General features: G+C 39.8%; 1 protein-coding gene across 2 annotated transcripts in view; it reads left to right on the top strand.

The window, feature by feature from the left end:
• Window positions 1–4561: 4561 nt before the first annotated feature.
• The window catches only part of Zfp534 (zinc finger protein 534), a 28407-nt gene continuing 13177 nt past the window's right edge, over window positions 4562–19791 (top strand). Inside the window, exon 1 of one of the 2 annotated variants that reach the window (NM_001127188.2) lies at window positions 4562–4741. Coding sequence is in view for 1 of the 2 variants with exons in the window: in XM_017319901.1 (XP_017175390.1) it covers window positions 14079–14109 (31 nt within the window). In the remaining variant the exon portion in view is untranslated. Of the gene's footprint in view, window positions 4742–14073; window positions 14110–19791 lie in introns of those variants that run through there. The other variant, XM_017319901.1, reaches the window with a different exon arrangement.

Here is a 19791-nt window from a genome sequence, read left to right as displayed (position 1 = left end):
TCCTTTTGCTCTCTACAGAAAAAAATATGTTTTATGGATGTTTATAGTTTTAGGATGTTAATGTTGTGTTAGTGTAAATAGAAAAACAGTCAAATATTTTTTTTAAGATTTATTTATTTATTATATGTAAGTACACTGTAGCTGTCTTCAGACACTCCAGAAGAGGGCGTCAGATCTTGTTACAGATGGTTGTGAGCCACCATGTGGTTGCTGGGATTTGAACTCTGGACCTTCGGAAGAACAGTCAGGTGCTCTTACCCACTGAGCCATCTCACCAGCCCAGTCAAATATTTTTAAAGAATATAAATTATGTTGTTCTGACCCATCCAGCAGGTCCAGTTATTCGAGGGTCTCCAGGGAACCTTCTCCTAAGAACCAAATGGGGGGAGAGAAAAGAAGGACACCCAGTGCGAGGAACCCTTCTGAATAACATCAAGGTGTCACTGTATTAGCAAGGTTCAAGGCTTAAATGCACAAGCAAAAAGGGGAAGTACTTCTCAGCAGGAGGAATGGGGCAGCAGAAATTTTTCTTTTGGCGACTAAACGGGGGAAGCAGGAACTTGGTGATATCAGGGTACATCTTGAGGTCAGGACATCCTGCACTGACTTGAGGCTGGAACAATCTGTGGTTGTTCTCTGAGCGGTGCGTTGGTGCCCCGCTTTTGACCCCCTTTTCTTCTAGGGGGAAGAGGCCCAATTCAGAGATCAGGACAATTGTGTTGTCTTAATAGCTCCCAACATTGTTCAGATATACAAGGTGTGATTACATTGCTTGACTCTATAGACATCAAACATGCAAGTGCTGCTGGCATAATCCCAGCAATCAGAACACTGGGGCAGGTGTATTATTCTTCATTTGGGGTCAGACTATTCTAAATCAAAGTGACTTTCCATCCTGTGGTCTCCAATTTCCTCTTTTGGCCTTTCTGAACTCTCTACATGGGTTGAAGTTAATTTTCTAAACTTTTATGCAGGTGTGTCTGTGTATTTTTAAATGTTTACTGTTATATTGGTAGAGAACTAAGCAGGATCTTGATATTGTCATTTCTATGGCCCATTACCAGGCTTACGTTTGTAAATACTTGTCTCCACACCTGCTGAGATATTTGAATGGCAGGCAGCTTTCTATGCCCATTGGTAATCCACAGAATTCTGGAGATGTCTCACACCTGATCGCTTGTAAGAAAAAACGCTAACATCCAATTCCTGGGACAAGAATTGGAGGGTAGAATTTCTTGATGGAAAAAGTGATGTAGGGAATAGAAAGCAGGTGGAAGTGATTTATGAGAGACAGAGAAGAGAACAGATAAATGGGAACAGGGGCAGAGAGGTAAAGAGCAAGTTACACATAAAGTCATAGGCTTGAATAGTCTGAAATTTGAATGATCATTGGTAGACTGCTCCAATGAAAGGCCTATGCTTTAAATTATATAGAAACCTCCTTCTCATAATTTATAACACTGGTGTATCCACCAGTACTCACACTACACTCATGTACATATGCAATGTGCATATATATATATATATATATATATATATATATACATATGTATATATATGTGTGTGTATATGTATATATATAAATGCATATATATATATACATATATATATAAAACTTTTCACAAGGGTGCTTTGGGTATTTAAGTCAAATTAGATATTGATTGGTTATTCACAATAAATTCATGACATCATTGACCTAGCATATTTTGGAGGAAGGACAAATTTTAGATCAATGTCTTTTTGGTTGGTTCTATATATACATTTCACTTTTTGTAGATAGCAAAACCCTTCCCATAACCAGTACTCTGGAACATAAAAGCCAATGTGCTTGGAGGCACATGCTTGACCTCTTCACACATAGTGAGTTGTGTAAGTCTGCTCCTTAGCAATGAAGACTTATTGTCAGTTTGTAAAAAGCAACACCTTTGTTGTCAATGCCATGCAGTGTTTGCTTATTTTTATGAAACCACTTTGTAGAACAACTCAGTTGATAAAACCCAATGGAAAAGACAAGATCAACTGGAACTCCATCTCTGTCAGAATTCAGAGACTTCATTAGAATCACTTTCATACACTTATAAGCTGGTTCTCTAAAAAAAAAAAAATTCCAAATATCGTACTAAGAATACAGCCAGCCGAAGTCCATGGAGTCTTGTACCATGGTGCTTTTCTACGCATTGGCAGGACCACAAGTGTGGCAATGCAGTGTACAAAAGTTCTTACCTTCTAATAGATGGTGATTTTTCTTGGACCTTACAACCATAGTTAGTGCAACTTGAAGAAATTTAAGATTTAAAACTGCAGTTCTACTGTGTATTCAACTTTATGGTTTAGCTTTTTTTTTCAAAGAACAATGTAAAAATAAACATTATTTTCCTTGTATTTCAATCAACTTTTATAACCTAATGTGATGCCTTGGTGCAATGATAATTTATTGATACAATGGTAATTTATGTACTTTTTCCAGGCATGTCCAGAAACTGCCCGAGTGTCATTTGCTGAAAGCATGAAATGCAGAGGCTTAGCATAACCTTCCAAAATGAATATACCATTATGTGTACTGATTGATAAACGGTAATGTCTATAATCACTTGGATCCAGTTACCTCATCCTTTTTAAAACTCTGTTAAAGATTTCTGTATACTATACCATTCCTTCTCCATGTAATGGGGTTTTCTTGATGTTCCTGAAAATATTGCAAAGGTCTTTCTTAAGACCGGCAATGGTGATACAAAAGCCAACAGACATACATACAGAGTACACAGATAGACAGAAACATGGAGACAGAAGGCAGACACACAGGAAGAAAGAGATACACAAGGCAGTATTCAGCAAGTTACAGATTTAAATTAACTGAATAGACACACAGGTTGGAAGGCTCAGATAAGAGAAAGTAGCAAATTCAACTTTGGACTCACAGTTAGTTAAATTACCTCTGAGGGAAAGACTATTGATTCTTTCCTTAACTCAGATGCATTATTAATCACCAGTGTGTTTAATGTATTCACATATGCAGAATCAATTAACTTTTGATGTAATTTTTTTTTTGCATAAGCACAATATGAGAAAATATAAAACTCACCACAATGTGTAACAAGTAGCCCAGCATTGTGAAAGGTGTCCATGGGCTCAGAACCCTGTTCTCTAAAGAAAGACCATCAGGTCTGGGCTTGTGCTTCTGAGCTCTCACTTCCATGCTGGCCTAGAATCCATTTTAACCTCTCACAGTCATTACTACAGGTTTTGAACCTCAGAGGTCACAAGAGAATCCTAGAACTCATTACTTTTGTGAAAAGAGTTGACTTCCAGCCATATTCTCTAAGGCGACTTGGGTAATTCTCGAGTCTCCTTTCCCCAGCCTATGAAGATATGTATGGGTGTACATAGAGTATTATAGAGCACAATCAGGGAATCTTCTATGAACAACTGTCTAAACAGTGCAGTATGTATTGTAGGACTCTTTCTATTTTTTCCTTCCTTTCTTCCTTTCTTCCTTCCTTCCTTCCTCCCTCCCTTCCTTCCTTCCTTCCTTCTTTCCTTTCTTTATTCTTTCTTTCTTTTGCCAAAAATCTAGACACTTATTTAAAGGAATTTTTCTTTATTGCCTCACCCTTCAAGCAGTAAATAATATTGTGCCTAAACCTAACATCATTTTAATTCATCATTTTCTTTGACTAAGGTATCCAGCTCCTCTACCTTTTGTCCAAGTCTAATAATCTGTCTCTAACACGTTCTCTATGAGTTATTATTATTTGCCTTACTGCATTTTCTTTTAGGTTCTTTTCCTTGTTTATTTCTAAGCACATATTGAACAAAATTTTCATATCCTATGTTGTCCTCCTTTCTTTCAGGCATTTGCTATTATTCTCTTGCCCACAAATCATTTTGTTCCTGTCCTCTTTCAGTTGATATATGTGGCTTACACACTTTGATCTCTTTGATCATGACCCTGGGTTTTCAATTCTTTACCTAGGATATCATGTAAATTGCTCTCTTTACAAGATACATACACAGTTGATAGTTTGAGCCAAAGACATTTTATGTTAGTTTTACTTTGTTTTGGGTATTGAGCATCAGAATTCAGAGGGTCTGCTTAATTGTGTGCATTTTTAGCCCAGGAGTCTAGACTCCCAATGTGAGAAGTTAAGCAGGATCTATTGTATCTGAAGGATTCAGAACCCAGGTGCAGTGTCCTACTACATTCAGTTCTGGTCTAGTCTGGCAGCAACCTTGTGGAAAGCTGAGCAGAGTAGGTCCTGAGAAGTTGTGTTTCCATAACAGAGTTGGAGGAGTGGTTCCTGATGGGGAGGGTGGGCCTCCTGCATGATTAGATAAGTTTAAGAAAAAGACAAAATAAAAACAAAGAATCAATCAATCAAAAAATCAATCAATGAATTGAGTAAGTAAGCAAGCAAGCAAGCAAAAATCCAAACCAACAAAATTGCCCTGAAGAACTGGGAAGCTAATTAATTAAAAAGTCCTGAAGGAGGTATGCTTAGAAGAATGGCAGGAAGCTACTGAGTATTGGGCGTGTCCAGAAGGAGTGGCTCTGAGGAACCAGGAGGAAGTGACAGGAAGTTCCACCATTCCAGCATTCTCGATGTATCTCGGCTGCCTCATGGTCAGGAAGTCATGGAGGGAGACTAGTGCCTAGTGTTTGCAGAACCTGAAAACTTCCTTAAGCTAGAGTTGCTGTGCTGGCCTCCTAGGATATTCAGCAGCTGGTCCTGTCACCTTCCAGGTCAGAAAAGCTGTTGGGCTGGGAAACGGGTAGGAGTGGGACAGGTGTGTGGAGCAGGGGTGCATTTTCTGTTGCCACTCTTACAATTCTGTTGTGGATATCTTACCATTATCAGGAAGTTTGAGTTCTTGTGAATTGAGTTTTGGTGATGATTTAATTGATTTTATGGTTGCCAGAATATTTTTCTAAAGCAACCCTGTAGATCCTTGGCCCTCTCTGGACTTTGTATACCAGGAGGGTTGTCTTTGCAAAGGCCTTAATAAAGCTCCTCGAATTCAAATTCATTCATGCTTTCTTTTTTTTTTTTCTTTTTCTTTTTCTTTTTTAGATCAGATTTATTTATTATATATAAGTCCACTGTAGCTGTCTTCAGACACACCAAAAGAGGGCATCAGATCTCATTATGGGTGGTTGTGAGCCACCATGTGGTTGCTGGGATTTGAACTTCACACCTTCTGCTGAGCAATCGGGTGCTCTTACCCACTGAGGATCTCACCAGCCCTCATTCATGCTTTCTTAACTCCCCTGTTCCTCCATTTGCCATTTAATTTCCCTTTCTCCAGGGAACTGAATAGGCATCCCGAGAGAACTTTGTAGGTTTTTGTCATATAGGGACCAGTGCAGATTTGATCGAATTAGAAAATATTCCTTATAAAGCACCATCATATGGCTGTAAATATTAACATTAACAAGCAAAGTTATAGTCTCCGTTAGCTAAACACAGAAGTATATGCATACTTTGATGTAAATACATCATTGAGAAATGTGTCTATATATGCTTTGTTATTAATGTCACACCTTAGGTTTGAATAAAACATGAAGACAGGATTGCAGCAAGTTACTTGTGAGGAGAAATTTCCTTAAGGAAATGAGGACAACATAGGACATGAAAATTGAATTCAATAGGTGGTTATAAATACAAAAAAAGAAAAAAGAAAGAAAGAAAGAAGACCCTGAAAAGAAAATGCAGTCAGGTGAATAATAATCATTCATAGAGAATGTGTGTGAGACAGATTATCAGACTTGAAGATATATAGTAGGTTCTGTTAACCCTGAGTGTCGCCAGAGAAAAACCAATTTCTCTATGTGGGCCAGCTTTATCAAATAATACATCCTGACCAAGAGATAGACTTTGGTCACATGCTACAGGCATCTTATAGGCCATTATAGTTTCCTATGAGGCTTTATCATTTTCCTAAGACATGCAACCCGCAGCACTTCAAGAAGATACCTGGTTCTTGTGCTGGTGGTGAGGTTAATTTTTGGCATTTTAGTCTGAGGGAGAAAGCATTCAGAGATAACTGGTTGGGTCCAGACTGAGGCAGGCAGGTGGGGGAGGGGAATTGAGGATGTGTTGGAGGATAGAGGGGCAGGTCAAGAGATAACCAGCAGCCAAGAAAGCATCTATCCAACTATGACTTCATTGATATGTTAACAGATACCCCAGGTAGCCATTCTTCCTGACTTTCTTTGAATTTTTCCAAGGTTCAGCCCAGCATGCTGTGTGGTGATGATTTCAGGAGTAGATATTTTAATAAGTGGAAAATTGAGTATGGATTTTTTGTTTTGTTTTGTTTTTGGTTTTTTCGGTACAGGGTTTTTCTGTGTAGCTCTGGCTGTCCTGGAACTCACTTTGTAGACCAGGCTGGCCTCGAACTCAGAAATCCATCTGCCTCTGCCTCCCAAATGCTGGGATTAAAGGCGTGTGCCACCACCGCCCTGCTTTTACTTTGGATTAAGACAAAATTAGTCAGCATCTTTTGAATAATTTTCATTGCTTACTTACTGGATTACTGTCTGGATTCTGGATCAGAATAATTTTCTTAGTCTTCCTCCTCCTCTTCTGTGTTGCTTGGAAAAAAACTCTGTATGTGTGTTAACTGTGTGGCTGACTCTCACATCTTTAGGGTAAACTGAAATACTCGGAGAAAAATAGGCATTCTCATGATATCTTCTCTTTACTACATGTTTATCCTTTTCTCGGGTATTGACATCTTTCATTTTTGTTCCATGAACAGTTCCATGTTCATTCTAAACAATATTTTCCCATTTTCGGGTCTCCATATGCTCAGTCAAATCTCCATAACTGTAAATCAACACTAAGAACTCTGGATGGTTAAAGTCAAGGAGACTCTCACAAAGGATCCAGGTATGTTAGAGGTATTTAACAATGGGTGGAGTTGGGCTCACCTGTTAGTAGAAAGAGAACATATATTTGATTTTGGCAGATTCTATTTCCTTAATGATTCTGGAAAAGAATAATATTAGATGTGATGATATGGATTTACCATGGAAGGCAGTGCTGTCAGCTGTCACTTGATGTCAGTATTTAATTAATTTTGATCCTGGGAAATTGCTGTTGCCCATTGAAATAAAAGTTTCTTTTATCCGGATTGAAAGCAGCATTAGGCTATGGGTGTGACAAGGGCAATTTATACATAAAGCAAATGTCAGCAGTAGAGTCCCTCCTAGGGCCTGTGACCTTGCTTACTGGATTTTTAGGCAGGTTTTCACTGTAATCTATGGATTTTTTTTTTCCCGTGGAGTTGAAATAGAAAACCTGTTACCCACAGTCTTGCTAGTATCATAAAAATATCCATGCCTTGTCTGACTGATTCAGATTGCAGCAAGTAGGTTGAAACCTGAGTATAGACACTGATGACTCTGATTTCTGCCCCAATTTCCCTAGCAGTTTTTGTCACTATGGAAGTTACCGCCAGGGTGACCAAGATGTCTGCTGAGAGTGAATGGTCTGATATGAGGTGGTTTTCTCCAGAAGGTCTACTTGCTTTCTGAATCACCTATTCTGTCCACTCTAAATGTTTTCCTGTCCTTGACCTGTGTTCTTATTGATGTTCTGTGTTGCATTACTCCCCATTAGAGTGGAATAATTATTTTTGACCTTCTGTGTACTGGTTGGTTTAGTTTTGAGTCTGTTTGCCTTATTTCTGAGGTATGTTTCTTCTCTTCTATCCTTGAGAGCTTTTATACTGAGCAGTGTCTACTTTTAACCACAGGGCTGTATAAGTAAGTTTCATTCTCCTATTGTCAATGTATTTTGGAAGGATTCCTGCCTACATCTATTAACCTAGGCCTAGTCATAAAATCTTCTACTCTCCATACAACATTATGTAGGCCTAGTGTGTTTTCAGCCCCTGAAATTTGCTGCTTTTTGAGACAGGATTTCTCAGTGTAGCCCTGACTGTCCTGGAACTCACTCTGTAGACCAGGCTGGCCTCGAACTCAGAAATCCATCTGCCTCTGCCTCCCAAGTGCTGGGATTAAAGGCATGTGACACCATGCCTGGCAAGCTCCCCCTTTCTTATTCCTTCTCAATGCTTAACTAGCTGATTCGATTTGGTTTTTCCAGCTCAAACTCCTCTCCGATCTGAGTTCTTCTCTCAGACACTGAATTGTTCCACTTGGCCTTAAATTAACTGTAGAAATCTTTTCTCATCTTCTGGCTCCTTCTCTTTCTCCTGCTCATTCTGTCTTTACCTGTTCCTAGCATGTTCTCTCTTCAGTCTGATTCTGTAAAACTCTCAGAACCCAGGTGCAGTGTCCTAGTACATCCAGCTCTGGTCTAGTCTGGCAGCAACATTGTGGGGAAGCTGTGCAGAGTAGGTCCAGAGAAGTTGTGTGAAAGGCAGCCTGCGACAGAGTTGGAGGAGTGGTTCCTGCTGGGGAGGGTGGGCTTCATGCATGATTAGATAAGTTTAAGAAAAAGACAAAATAAAAACAAAGAATCAACCAACCAATCAATGAATTAAGTAAGCAAGCAATTAAAAATCCAAAACAATAAAAATTGCTGTGAAGAACTGGGAAGCTAATTAATTAAAAGGTCCTGAAGTAGGTGGGCTTAGAAGAATTGCAGGAAGCTGCTGAATATTGGGCAGGTTCAGAAGGAGGGGCTTTGAGGAGCCAGGTAGAAGTGACAGGAAGTTCTGCCTTTTCAGCATTCTCCCTGTACCTTGGCTGCCTCGTCCTGGCTGTCAGGAAGTCCTGGAGGGAGACTAGTGCCTAGTATTTGCAGAACCTGAAAATTTCCTTGTTGGCCTCCTAGGATATTCAGCAGCTGGTCCTGTCACCTTCCAGGTCAGAGGAGCTGTTGGGCTGGGAAATGGGCAGGAGCAGGGCAGGCTTGTGGAGCAGGGGTGCATTTTCTGTTGCCACTCTTAAAATTCTGTTGTGGATATCTTAACGTCAGGAAGTTTGAGATCCTGTGAATTGGGTTCATGGTGATGTTTTAATCAATTTTCTGGTTGCCAGAATATTTTTCTAAAGTATCCTCATAGAACCTTGGCTGCATCTGGAGTTTTCATACCAAGAGGTTTGTCTTTGCAAAAGCGTTTATAAAGCTCCTGTAATTCAAATTCCTTCATGCTTTCTTAACTCCCCTGTTCCTCCATTTGCCATTTCATTTCCCTTTCTCCAGGGAACTGAGTAGGCATCCTGAGAGAGCTTTGTAGATATTTGTCATATGGGGAATTGGTGAAGATTTGATTGTATTAGAAAATTATGTTATAAAGCACTATCATATGGCTGTAAATATTAACATTAAGCTAACAACGTTATAGTCTCCGTTAGTTTCACACTGAGGTATATGTAGTCTTTGATGTAAATACAGCATTCAGAGATGCGTCTTCATAGTCTTAGTTATTAATGTTACACCTTAGCTTTCATTGAAGCATGAAGACTGGATTGCAGCAATGTACAACTGAGGAGAAGATATATAGTAGGTTCTGTTAACCCTGAGTGTCGTCAGAGAAAAAGCAATTCTATGATGTTGGAAAGCTTTTTAAAATATTACATCTTGACCAAGAGATGGACTTCGGTCACTTCCTACTGCCAGTTTTATATGCCCTGTTTTCTGTGAGGCTTTATTATTTTCCTAAGACATGCAACCTGCAGAGCTGCAAGAAGATACCTGGTTCTTGGGCTGGTGGTGAGGTTAATTTTTGGCATTTCAGCATTAGGGAGAAAACATTCAGAGTTATCTCTTTGGGTCCAGACTGAACCAGTTCATCTGGTGGGGGGAAGGGAATTGAAAATGAGAAGAAGAATAGAGGTCAGGCCAAGAGTTAACCAGGAGCCTAGAAAGTACCATCCCAATCCCTATCTTCATTGATATGTTAATAGTTACCCCAGTTAGCCTTTCCTCTTGAATTCTTTGAATACTTCCAAGGTTCAGCCCTGCATGCTGTGAGAGGAAGAATCTAGGCCAAGCTATTTTTATAAATAGAAAACTTACTATGGATTAGGACATAAATAGACAGTACCTTTGAAATAATTATGATTGCTCACTTTCTTAAGAAAAATGACTCCTTGTTTCATGAAAAGCACTTTGCCCATACACATTCATGGTTTGTTGAGTGCGGCACTCTGGACTTCTTGCAGGTGTGGTAATGCTTAGACCCTGCGTTCACGGCTTTTTTTTCAGTGATCTCTTGTTGAAGAAGTTCAATGGTTTGGATCCTGCGTGTCACAATAGTTTTCTTACATTCTTCCTTCCTCAGTGTTTCTGGGAAAAGGACTCTGTGTAAAATGTGTGACTGTCTCTAGGGTAAACTGAAATCCTCAGGGAAAAAGAGACATTCTCATGATATCTTCTCTTTCCTTCATGTTTATCCTTTTGCCTGGTGTTGGTGTCTTTCATTTTTGTCACATGAAAAGTTCCAGGTTCTGTTTGAATGATATTTTCCCATTTTCGGGTCTCCATTTTCTCAGCCAAATCTGCATAAATAGAAATCAAATCTAAGAGCCCTAATATGGTAAAGGCCAAAGAGACTCTATTGAAGCATCCAAGTGTGTTAGAGGCTTTGAACAAGGGGTGGGGTGGGGCTCACCTGCCAGTACAAAGAGGACATGAATTGGTTTTGCCAGCTTCTATTTCATTAATGATTCTGAAAGATTTCACTAAGAATATTAGACATGATGATATGGATTTCCCATGTTAGGCAGTGCTGTCAGCTGTCACTTCATGTCAATATTTAATTAATTTTGATGCTGGGAAATTGCTGTTGCCCATTGAAATCAAAGTTTCTTTTACCCAGACTGAAATCAGCATCAGTTAATGTGTTTGAAAAGGGACATTTACACATGAAGCAGATGTCAGTCCTGGATTCCCTCCCAGGGCCTGTGACCTTCCTTATTGGATTTTAGCCAGATTCTCTGTTTAGTCTATGTATGTTTCTCCTGAGGAGCCAGCCTCAGCTTGAACAGGAAAGCCTTTTGTTACCCACAGATAGCCTTGCCACTATGATACTGGCGGCCATGCCTTGCCTGGCAGATTGAGATTGTAGCACACAGGATACAAATCTGGGTATGGCCATTGATAACTCTGCCTCCTGCTCCAGTCTGCATAGCAGTTTCTGGACACTGAATGCTACCACCAGAGAGTCCATCCACAGTATTTGTTGACAGAGTGGATGGTCTGATCTGAGTTGTTCTTCTCCAGAAGATGCACTTGCTCTCTGAATCACATCTTCGGTCCAGTCTACACGAGTTTAAGTCCTTGAATTGTGTTCACACTGATGCAGTTGGTTGAATTTGGCCTTATTTTATTGTGGATACCAACAAGAGCTTGCTGACAGGAGGCTGATATAGGTGTCTCCTGAGAGGCTCTATTAGTGCCTGACAAATACAGAAGTGGGTGCGCACAGTCATCCATTGGACAGTGTACATTCCCCAATGAAATCGCTAGAGAAATTACCCAAAGAGCTGAAGGGGATTACAGCCCCATAGTAGGAACAAAAATATGAACTAACCAGTATACCTAGAGCTCCTTGAGACTAAACCACCAACCAAAGAAAACATGTGGTGCGACTCCTGGCTCTAGCTACATATGTAGCTGATGATGGCCTACTCAGTTATCAATGGGAGGAGAGGTCCTTGGTCCTGTGAAAATTCTATGCCAGAGTAAAGGGGAACACCAGGGCTAGGAAGCCATAGAGGGTAGGTTGGTTGGGGGGGGGGGCAATTGCGTAGGGGATTTTTGGACAGGAAATTAGGAAAGTGGTTAACATTTGAAATACAAATGAAGAAAATATCAAATAAAAAATGAAAAAAAAAGGATGGAATAATCACTTTTCTGGACTGTTTGGTTTAGTTTCAAGTCTCTTTCCATTTGTTTTCTGAGGTGTGTTTCTTCTCTTCTTACATTCTAGAAAGCTTTTATAGTGAGTGGTATTAGATTTTCCACAGGACAGTAAAACTAACCTTTATTCTCCTATTATAATTATTGTCTGGGAGGCTTACTGCCTCTGCTAATTACCATGGCCTAGTCCTGAAAGCCTCTAGCCTCTAAATAATGTTATGTAGTCCTAGAGTGTTTTCAGCCTCTGAGATTTCCTGCTGATTAAGTTCCCCCTTTCTTGTTTGTCCCTTTCAACTCCTTTTTAAAAAATTTTTTTATTTTTTTGGTTTTTCTGACAGGGTTTCTCTGTGTAGAGTCCTGGCTGCCCTGGAACTCACTCTGCAGACCAGGTTGGCCTCGAACTCAGAAAAGTGCTGGGATTAAAGGCATGCACCACCACTGCCCAGCCTCATTTCAACTCTTAACTGGATGGTTCAACTCAGCTGTTCAGGCTCAAACTACTCTCCCAGCTGACTCATTCAGCCTGGTTCTCACACTGAATTGCTCTGCTTGGCCTTAAATTAACTGTAACAATCTTTTTTAAATCTTCTGGCTCCTGCTCATTCTGTCTTTGCCTGTGCCTAGCATGTTCCCTCTTCAATCTGACTCTGTAAAACTCTCCCAGTAAAACTGTTTCCTTCTCCCTCTCTGTGGCTCTACTCTCTCAAGTGTACTGTACTGCTGCCCATGCACTCTACTGTATTCCTTTACCATTCTCTTCTTCCTGTACTGTCTTTCTCTCCCTTAAGTAACTTCCCCTTCCTCTCTCATCTCAGGAGTGTTGGGCATATCCTGTTCTCTAAGATCTTTCTCTGATATTTCACATTTTCTGCCATTCAATTAGACAACAGTTTCAAACATGTGCACCTCCTTCTACTTAGTAAATGTACTTTCGTTGTTTGGGATTAGAGCAAATCCTAAAGGCTTGCTTGTATTCCAACCACAGTGAGGAAAGCTGTGTGCCTTGTGCTGAACCACACCCTAAGTCAGAACAGGCTTGAATATCCCTACACAATAGTTTAGTTTGGCAGAATTTCTTCCTGAACTGAAAACCAAGATTCACAAATAATAGTCTTCATTATGTAGATAGCTGTGCTATCTATTCTGACTTCTACCAAGAGTTTCATTGTGAACTTCTTTGATGAGTGGTCAATGAAAATCTTTTTTTGCGAGACTGTATTCCTTAGACTTTGCAATCTAGAAGGTTTGCGGGCATTATGAGTGGCAGAAATATGGTTCCTATTGTCTCCATTCCTTGTATGGGAAAGAGCTTTACTATGTAGTACATGAGGAATATTTCCTAGTGTTCTTATATTCATTCATTCTTCACAAAAAAATGTCTTATTTCCAAAGTTCTCATGAAAATTTTATGTCTTATTATTTTTGTGCGTATTTTCATTAGACTATTTTCTATGTAGGTTTTTGAGTAAAAAGGTGTCTAAACTTATATCACACACTATGTTCAAATATATGTTTTAAACTGTCAATACTTGTAGCCACTTTTCTGAATTTAACATTACAGTTGCCAGTTATTTTCTCTCAGGGCTTGAAAAATATGATTCCATGCTCTCCTGATTTTAAGCTATGGATAAATATTTAGTACTACTGTATGCTAATATAATATCACCTCTTTTGATGGTAAGGGCTAGGACAAGACAGCTGGAAAGAGATAAACATTGTTACAGCACTTAGATGTGACAATAGACAGATACAGATGGGAGTGCAGGAATCCAATATCTGAGAGACTTTCCTCGGGAATGTGAGGCTAGAATGCTATGGTCTTCTAGTACTCAAGAGTGCCAATGTTTGAACACTGCATGTTGCTATTTGAGTTTATCTGCTTTAAAACAGATGTGATGAAACAAGTGATAGTAAACTTTGACTGGAAGGCTCAAGCCTGTGGAATTGTGTCTATTCAGAATCAGGTGTGTATTTGAGGAAATGTCAGTTGCAAGATTTAAAGTCGAAGCCCTAGTGTTCATATTGACTTCATGGTGGAAGTAGGTAAACCCATGGGTTATTCTTCCCATTCTAGAATGAGCTCTTGTTCAGTCTCCATGAAATGGAAGATGTGCTTTTCCTGTTATACAATTAGACAAAACAATTGCAGGACACACATTTATTTTATGTATTTCTTACTTTTGAATTTAAAGTACAACATCTGTCACTGGAGCAGGAATTTATGGTCTGTTGCTGGTAGAAATGACAACAATATTCAGCCTGCATGTTTCCGGTAAGAATCATAAAGTGACATACTTTGAAAAATGTCCTCATTATTCCCTAAAAATTTATGTATTCCTATGCCCATTTTTTATTACACACTTGATGCTGTCTAAAAATGCCCAGGGCATCAAGTTTTACATAGTGTAAATTTATGACAGTAATGTATTTTTCCCTGCATCTCTAATTTCTGTTTTATAGAAATTCCTGTTGTCAGTAAATTTTCCATCACATGAACTAGGGATTATATTCATTTCATGCATATTACTATTGTTAGAATATTCACAGAGAAACATTCTGGTAGAGAATTTGCATTATCTGATTTCTTTGGTATTGAGACTGCTGGCATATTGATGGGGCCACCCTCCTCCTCAGCTGCTTCTGGCTTTTCCCCAATTCAACCACAGGGGTCCTTGGCTTCCATCCCTTGGTTGCGTGCTAGAATCTGCATCTGACTCAGTTACTTGCTAGACTTCTTAGAGGGCAGCCATGCCAGGCTCCTGTCATACCACAGTATCAGTATCAGTGTCATGGCCCTGTGCCTCCCCTTCCTTGATCTGAATCCTAATTTGGGCCTGTCCATGGACCTCCTTTCTCTCATGTTCTTCTCAAGTTTTGTCCCTGCAGTTCCTTCAAATAGGAACAATTCTGGATCAAAGATTATGCGTATAGGACAGCAACTCCACTTGATACCTGTCCTTCCACTGGAGGTGGACTCTACAAGTTCCACCTCACCACTGTAGAGCACTTTATCCAAGGTCTCTCCCTCTGAGTCCTGGGAGTCTCTCACCTCCTAGGTCTTTGGAACCTGTGAGATGAAACTCTATATAGCCTACCTCCTGAGGCTGTCTATTTCCATTTTTTCTACTGGTCCTCAGGGTCTCCCCTGAGGTCCTCCCCCCAATCCCTCACAATACCTGATCATGTTTCCCCTTCCCCTATCTGTCCCTGCTCCCACTCAGGTCCCTCCTTCCTTTTTTCCCAATGACTGCTTTCTTCTCTCTCCCAAGTGGGATTGAGACATCTTTACTTGGAACCTTGAGCTTTTTAACCTTCTTTAGTCATTTAGGTTGTATTATATACTTTTTTTTTTTGGCTGATATCTATTTATTAGTGAGTACACATTATGCATGTCCTTTCGGGTCTGAGTTACCTCACTCAGGATGCAATTTGCTAGTTCAATCCATTTGCCTGCAAAGCTCATGATGTCATTGTTCTCAATAGATGAATAATATTCCATTGTGAAAATGAACCATATTTCTGTATCAGTTCGCCCATTGTGGGGTATCTGGTTTGTTTCTAGCTTGTGGCTATCACAAACAAGGCCACTCTGAACATAGTGGAACACAAGATGCCTCTGTGTCATGGTGGGGCATCTTTTGTGTATATGCCCAAGAGTGGTATAGCTGGGTTTTCAGGTATATCTATTTCCAATTTTCTGAGGAAGTTCCAGATTGATTTCCAGAATGGTTTTACCAGTTTCCAATTCCACAAGCAATGGAGGAGTGGTCCTCTTTCTCCACATTTTGGCCAGCATGTGCTGTCACCTGAGTTTTTATCTTAGCCATTCTGATTGGCGTAAGGTGGAATCTCAGTGTTGTTTTGATTTATATTTCCTGATCTCTAAGGACTTTGAACATTTCTTTTGAAGTTTCTCAGCCTTCCACAGTTGCTCCATTGTGAATTCTCTGTTTAGGTATCTACCCCAGTTTTTGATTGGGTTGTTTGGTTTCTTGGTGGTTACCTTCTTGTATCTTTTATATATAGTGGATATTAGCCCTCTATCAAGTGTGGGGATAGAGAAGATTTTTTTGCCAATCGGTAGGTTGCCACTTTGTCCTATTTACTATGTCCTTTGCCTTACAAAAGTTTTCTAGTTTCATGAGGTCCCATTTGTCAATTCCTGACCTTAGAGCCTGAGCCATTGGAGTTTTTTTAGGAAATTCCCCCTGTGACAGTAAGTTTGAGGCTCTTTCCCACTTTATCTTCTATTTCCTGGATTGTGTCTTGTTTTATGTTGATGTCCTTGATCCACTTGAACTTGAGCTTTGTGCAAGGTGACAAATATGGATCTATTTTCATTTTCCTACATGCAGACTGCCAGTTAGACCAGCACTGGTTATTGAAGATGTTTTCTTTTTTCCTATTTTCGAGTGACTCATTTTCATGCTTGTAAGCCCTCATGTACATAATTATGTGAAAATGTCTTTCACAACCAGTGTCCTACTTCTAAATTTCTCAAAATATCTTTCTCACCTCACTTATCTTTCCTGACTGTGCTGGCACTTACCCTGGCACTCTAAGAAGGTAGCCTTCATGCTCCATGAATCCTGTCCCAATATTTATTGATTTATGTCTCCACAGCAGCTAATTGAGAATCAAAGATGTGGCTCTCCAGTTAAGGGCACGTCTTCTTGCACTATGCAGGTTCAGGTTCCTGTAACTGCCTGGGGACTTTTCTTCCTTCCAGAATATCTTTTACCATTGTCTGGGTGCTATAGTTTCTGCATTTCTGAAGTCTACAGAGCTACATGCAGTCAAAGATCATTGTGATGGTTTGTATATCCTTGGACCAGGGAGTGGCACCATCTGAAGGTGTGGCCTTGTTGGAATAGGTGTGACCTGGTTGGAATGGGTGTGTCACTGTGGGTGTGAGTATAAGATCCTCACCCTAGTTGCCTGGAAGTCAGTCTTCCACTAGCAGCCTTTGGATGAAGACATAGAACTCTCAGCTCCTCCTGCGCCATACCTGCCTAGATGCTGCCATGTTCCCACCTTGATGATAATGGACTGAACCTCTGAACCTGTAAGCCAGCCCCAATTGAATGTTTTTTATAGGACTTGCCTTGGTCATGGTGTCTGTTCACAGCAGTAAAACCCTAACTAAGACAACCATGTTCCCTAAAAAATTGAAATAAATAAACTTTATTTAAAAATTAAAAATCATCTGGAAGTGTTGCATAGGACACAAGAAACAGTACAGGAAAGAGAGTGAGAGGAATGTGAAGCCTGGATATGTTAAAGGACAGCTGACCCTTCATATCAATATTTTAACAATTAGGAATGATCCCTATGTATGATAAAAATATTTTGTATCCATGGAGCCCAGAGCTGGAGACTATTATGTGTTCATTGTAATGTGAGAAAAGAAGATTTATCCTATCAATGAAGTATCTAGATATAACTTTTATGAGGAGGCACCTTAATTGTGAAGGAATTTATAATACATGAAAATGCTGTTGTCCAGCATCCCATCAACCAAGAAATCTGCCCCAGAAGGAAAATGAATTGTATCAGATTCCACCATTTTCTTAATGTAAGGAATAAGCATGAGACTCAGATCTTAATCCTCACCACTGATTAGTCATGTTCCCGCACTATAGAATAGTTCATGGTTATTAAACAAGAATCAATCATGACTAACATAAATTGGGTTATATGTTACATGTTTAGAGATGGATGAAATTTGAAGAGAAGTTGTTGCTCCTGCAAAGGAACAGGATTAGACTGTTAGCACCACATCACGTTCCATAACCACCTAGACTTCCAGTTTGTGGGAATCTGACCTCCTCTTCTGATGTCCACTGAGAGAAAGCATGCAAGCGTGGCACACTCATACACATACAGGACGAACATTCATAAATAAGGCTAAACAAAATAAAATAAAATGAACAATTTAATATTAAAATTGTCTAAAAGCAGTCTAGAAGAATAGTATGACATGCTTCTGCATGTGTATGGGAAGGTCTTTCCACAAGGCATAGGGAATTGAAGAATTGTTTAGCCTAATCAGTTAAGAGTCCATGTGTTAGCTCATAATGGATCTGCTTGTTGGAAGCTTGTAGAGAAAGCAGGAAGCAGATCTAAGAGAGGATATAGTCACAGGGACAAGCTTAAAAGCATGTTCTTTGGTGCTATAAGGTCCTGAACACTAATTTCTCTCTGGCACTCAGTAGCTGGATTGACCTATACGTCCAACAATGATTTAGCATTCACATGAAGTTTTAAGCAGATTTTTATGAGATGAATTGTAACATTCTACCTTTTAAATAGCCCAGGTAAGTTTCAATTGATAAATGACCTCACACCAAGTTTTGCATGCAAGTAAAGCAGAAACAAGTCCATCTTGAAGGAGGAGTAAGTTAGAAAGCTACACTTTTCTTCTCAACAGTGTGCATTAGACACTGATATGAATGGTTATAAGTAAATATGATGACAAGTTTATCATATTGAAGAAATCCATGATATTTGCCATTTAGATTGACTCATTGCATGATGTGGTTTTCTGTAGAAAAGTACAACACACTTAATAAATACATGTACTGTTTCTGCAGGTCAAATGAAATAAGGTGAATTCTAAGCATGTTCTGAGTTATAAATGCTCCCAGCAATTTTCAGATAGGCTTTAAGCATTCTGATTGCTATGTCTATGTTGCATCATGTGGTTTATATCAGTAAGAATTTTCTATAGATGTTGATGGGATACTGTGCTGAAGACTCCTATTCAAAAGCATAAAGGAATATCCCATTTAATGACTTTGCTCTTTTATTTGGAGTTATAAGGCTCTCCTACTCCATGTTTTTCCCCTTCCTGTAGCTATGGTTCATGTAGGTTGAGATTCTGAAGAGCAATCATGGTGGACAGATGCAGAGAACCTACCTTAGGTGGGAAAGGGTCCTAAGGAGCTAATGGGAGTGGTGAGAGAATGACTTGTTATTAATGATGGATGCAAGCTGACAGCTCTGTACTCTGTGGAGACAAGTCTCTAAATAGCTCTTTGCAGATGAAACCTACTTTGCATGAGCTACTTCCTTAGGAATTACGAATGATTACAAACATTTACTCCAGGTTCTCTCTTGATTATTATGAGTCAGCATTTTAAAACCTTAGAACCTTTACTCCTAGTTAAAAAAGAAAACAAAACAAAATGAAAAAAAAAAAAACAGAAGTACATTTGTTTTGTTTGTTTGCTTTGTTTTGTTCTTAAGTGTAGCAGCTCCTATGTATGTTGCTTGCATGCACTTTCTGGACATAGAGATTATTTTATTATTACTCTTTTCTTTTCTCTTTCTTCCTTTCTTCCTTCCTTCCTTCCCTCCTTTCATTTTTTCCACACTCTAGATTTATTGCCCTCCCTGTCCATCCTCTAACTATTCCACATCCCACACTTCCTGCCCACCTCTCTGTCTCCATATCCCTTCCTCCTCCCCACCTTCTAAACACCCTGGAACCTCCAATCTCTCCAGGGGTGAGATGCATGCTCCCTGATTGAACCCAGATCCAGCATTCTTCCACTGCATATGTGATAGGGGCCTCTTATTAGCAGGTGCATGCTTCCTGGTTGATGATCGAGTGTCTGAGAGGTCTTGGGGGTTCAGGTTAATTGAGACTGCTGGTCCTCCTACAGGGGGCTCTTCTTCCTCAGCTTCTTCCAGCTTCCCCCTATCTCAACAATAGGGGTCAGGAGCTTCTGTCCATTTGTTGGGTGCAAACATCTGTATCCAACTGCTCTTGGGTGTTTCAGAAGACAGTCATGATAGTCTTTGTGATTGCTCCATAGCCTCAGGTATAATGTTAGGCCTAGGGGCCTCACCTTGAAAGGTGACAGGGTTGGGGGGAATCATAATCTGATATTGGGTGGGGGAAGAGGACTGAAGCCCTAAGGCCCACAGAAAGAATGGAAACAGGCAACTT

Source organism: Mus musculus, chromosome 4, assembly GCF_000001635.26.
Source record: "Mus musculus strain C57BL/6J chromosome 4, GRCm38.p6 C57BL/6J".
Lineage (NCBI taxonomy): Eukaryota > Metazoa > Chordata > Mammalia > Rodentia > Muridae > Mus > Mus musculus.
The sequence above is the reverse complement of the archived record's forward strand: the minus strand, read 5'-3'. Positions and strand labels throughout refer to the sequence as shown.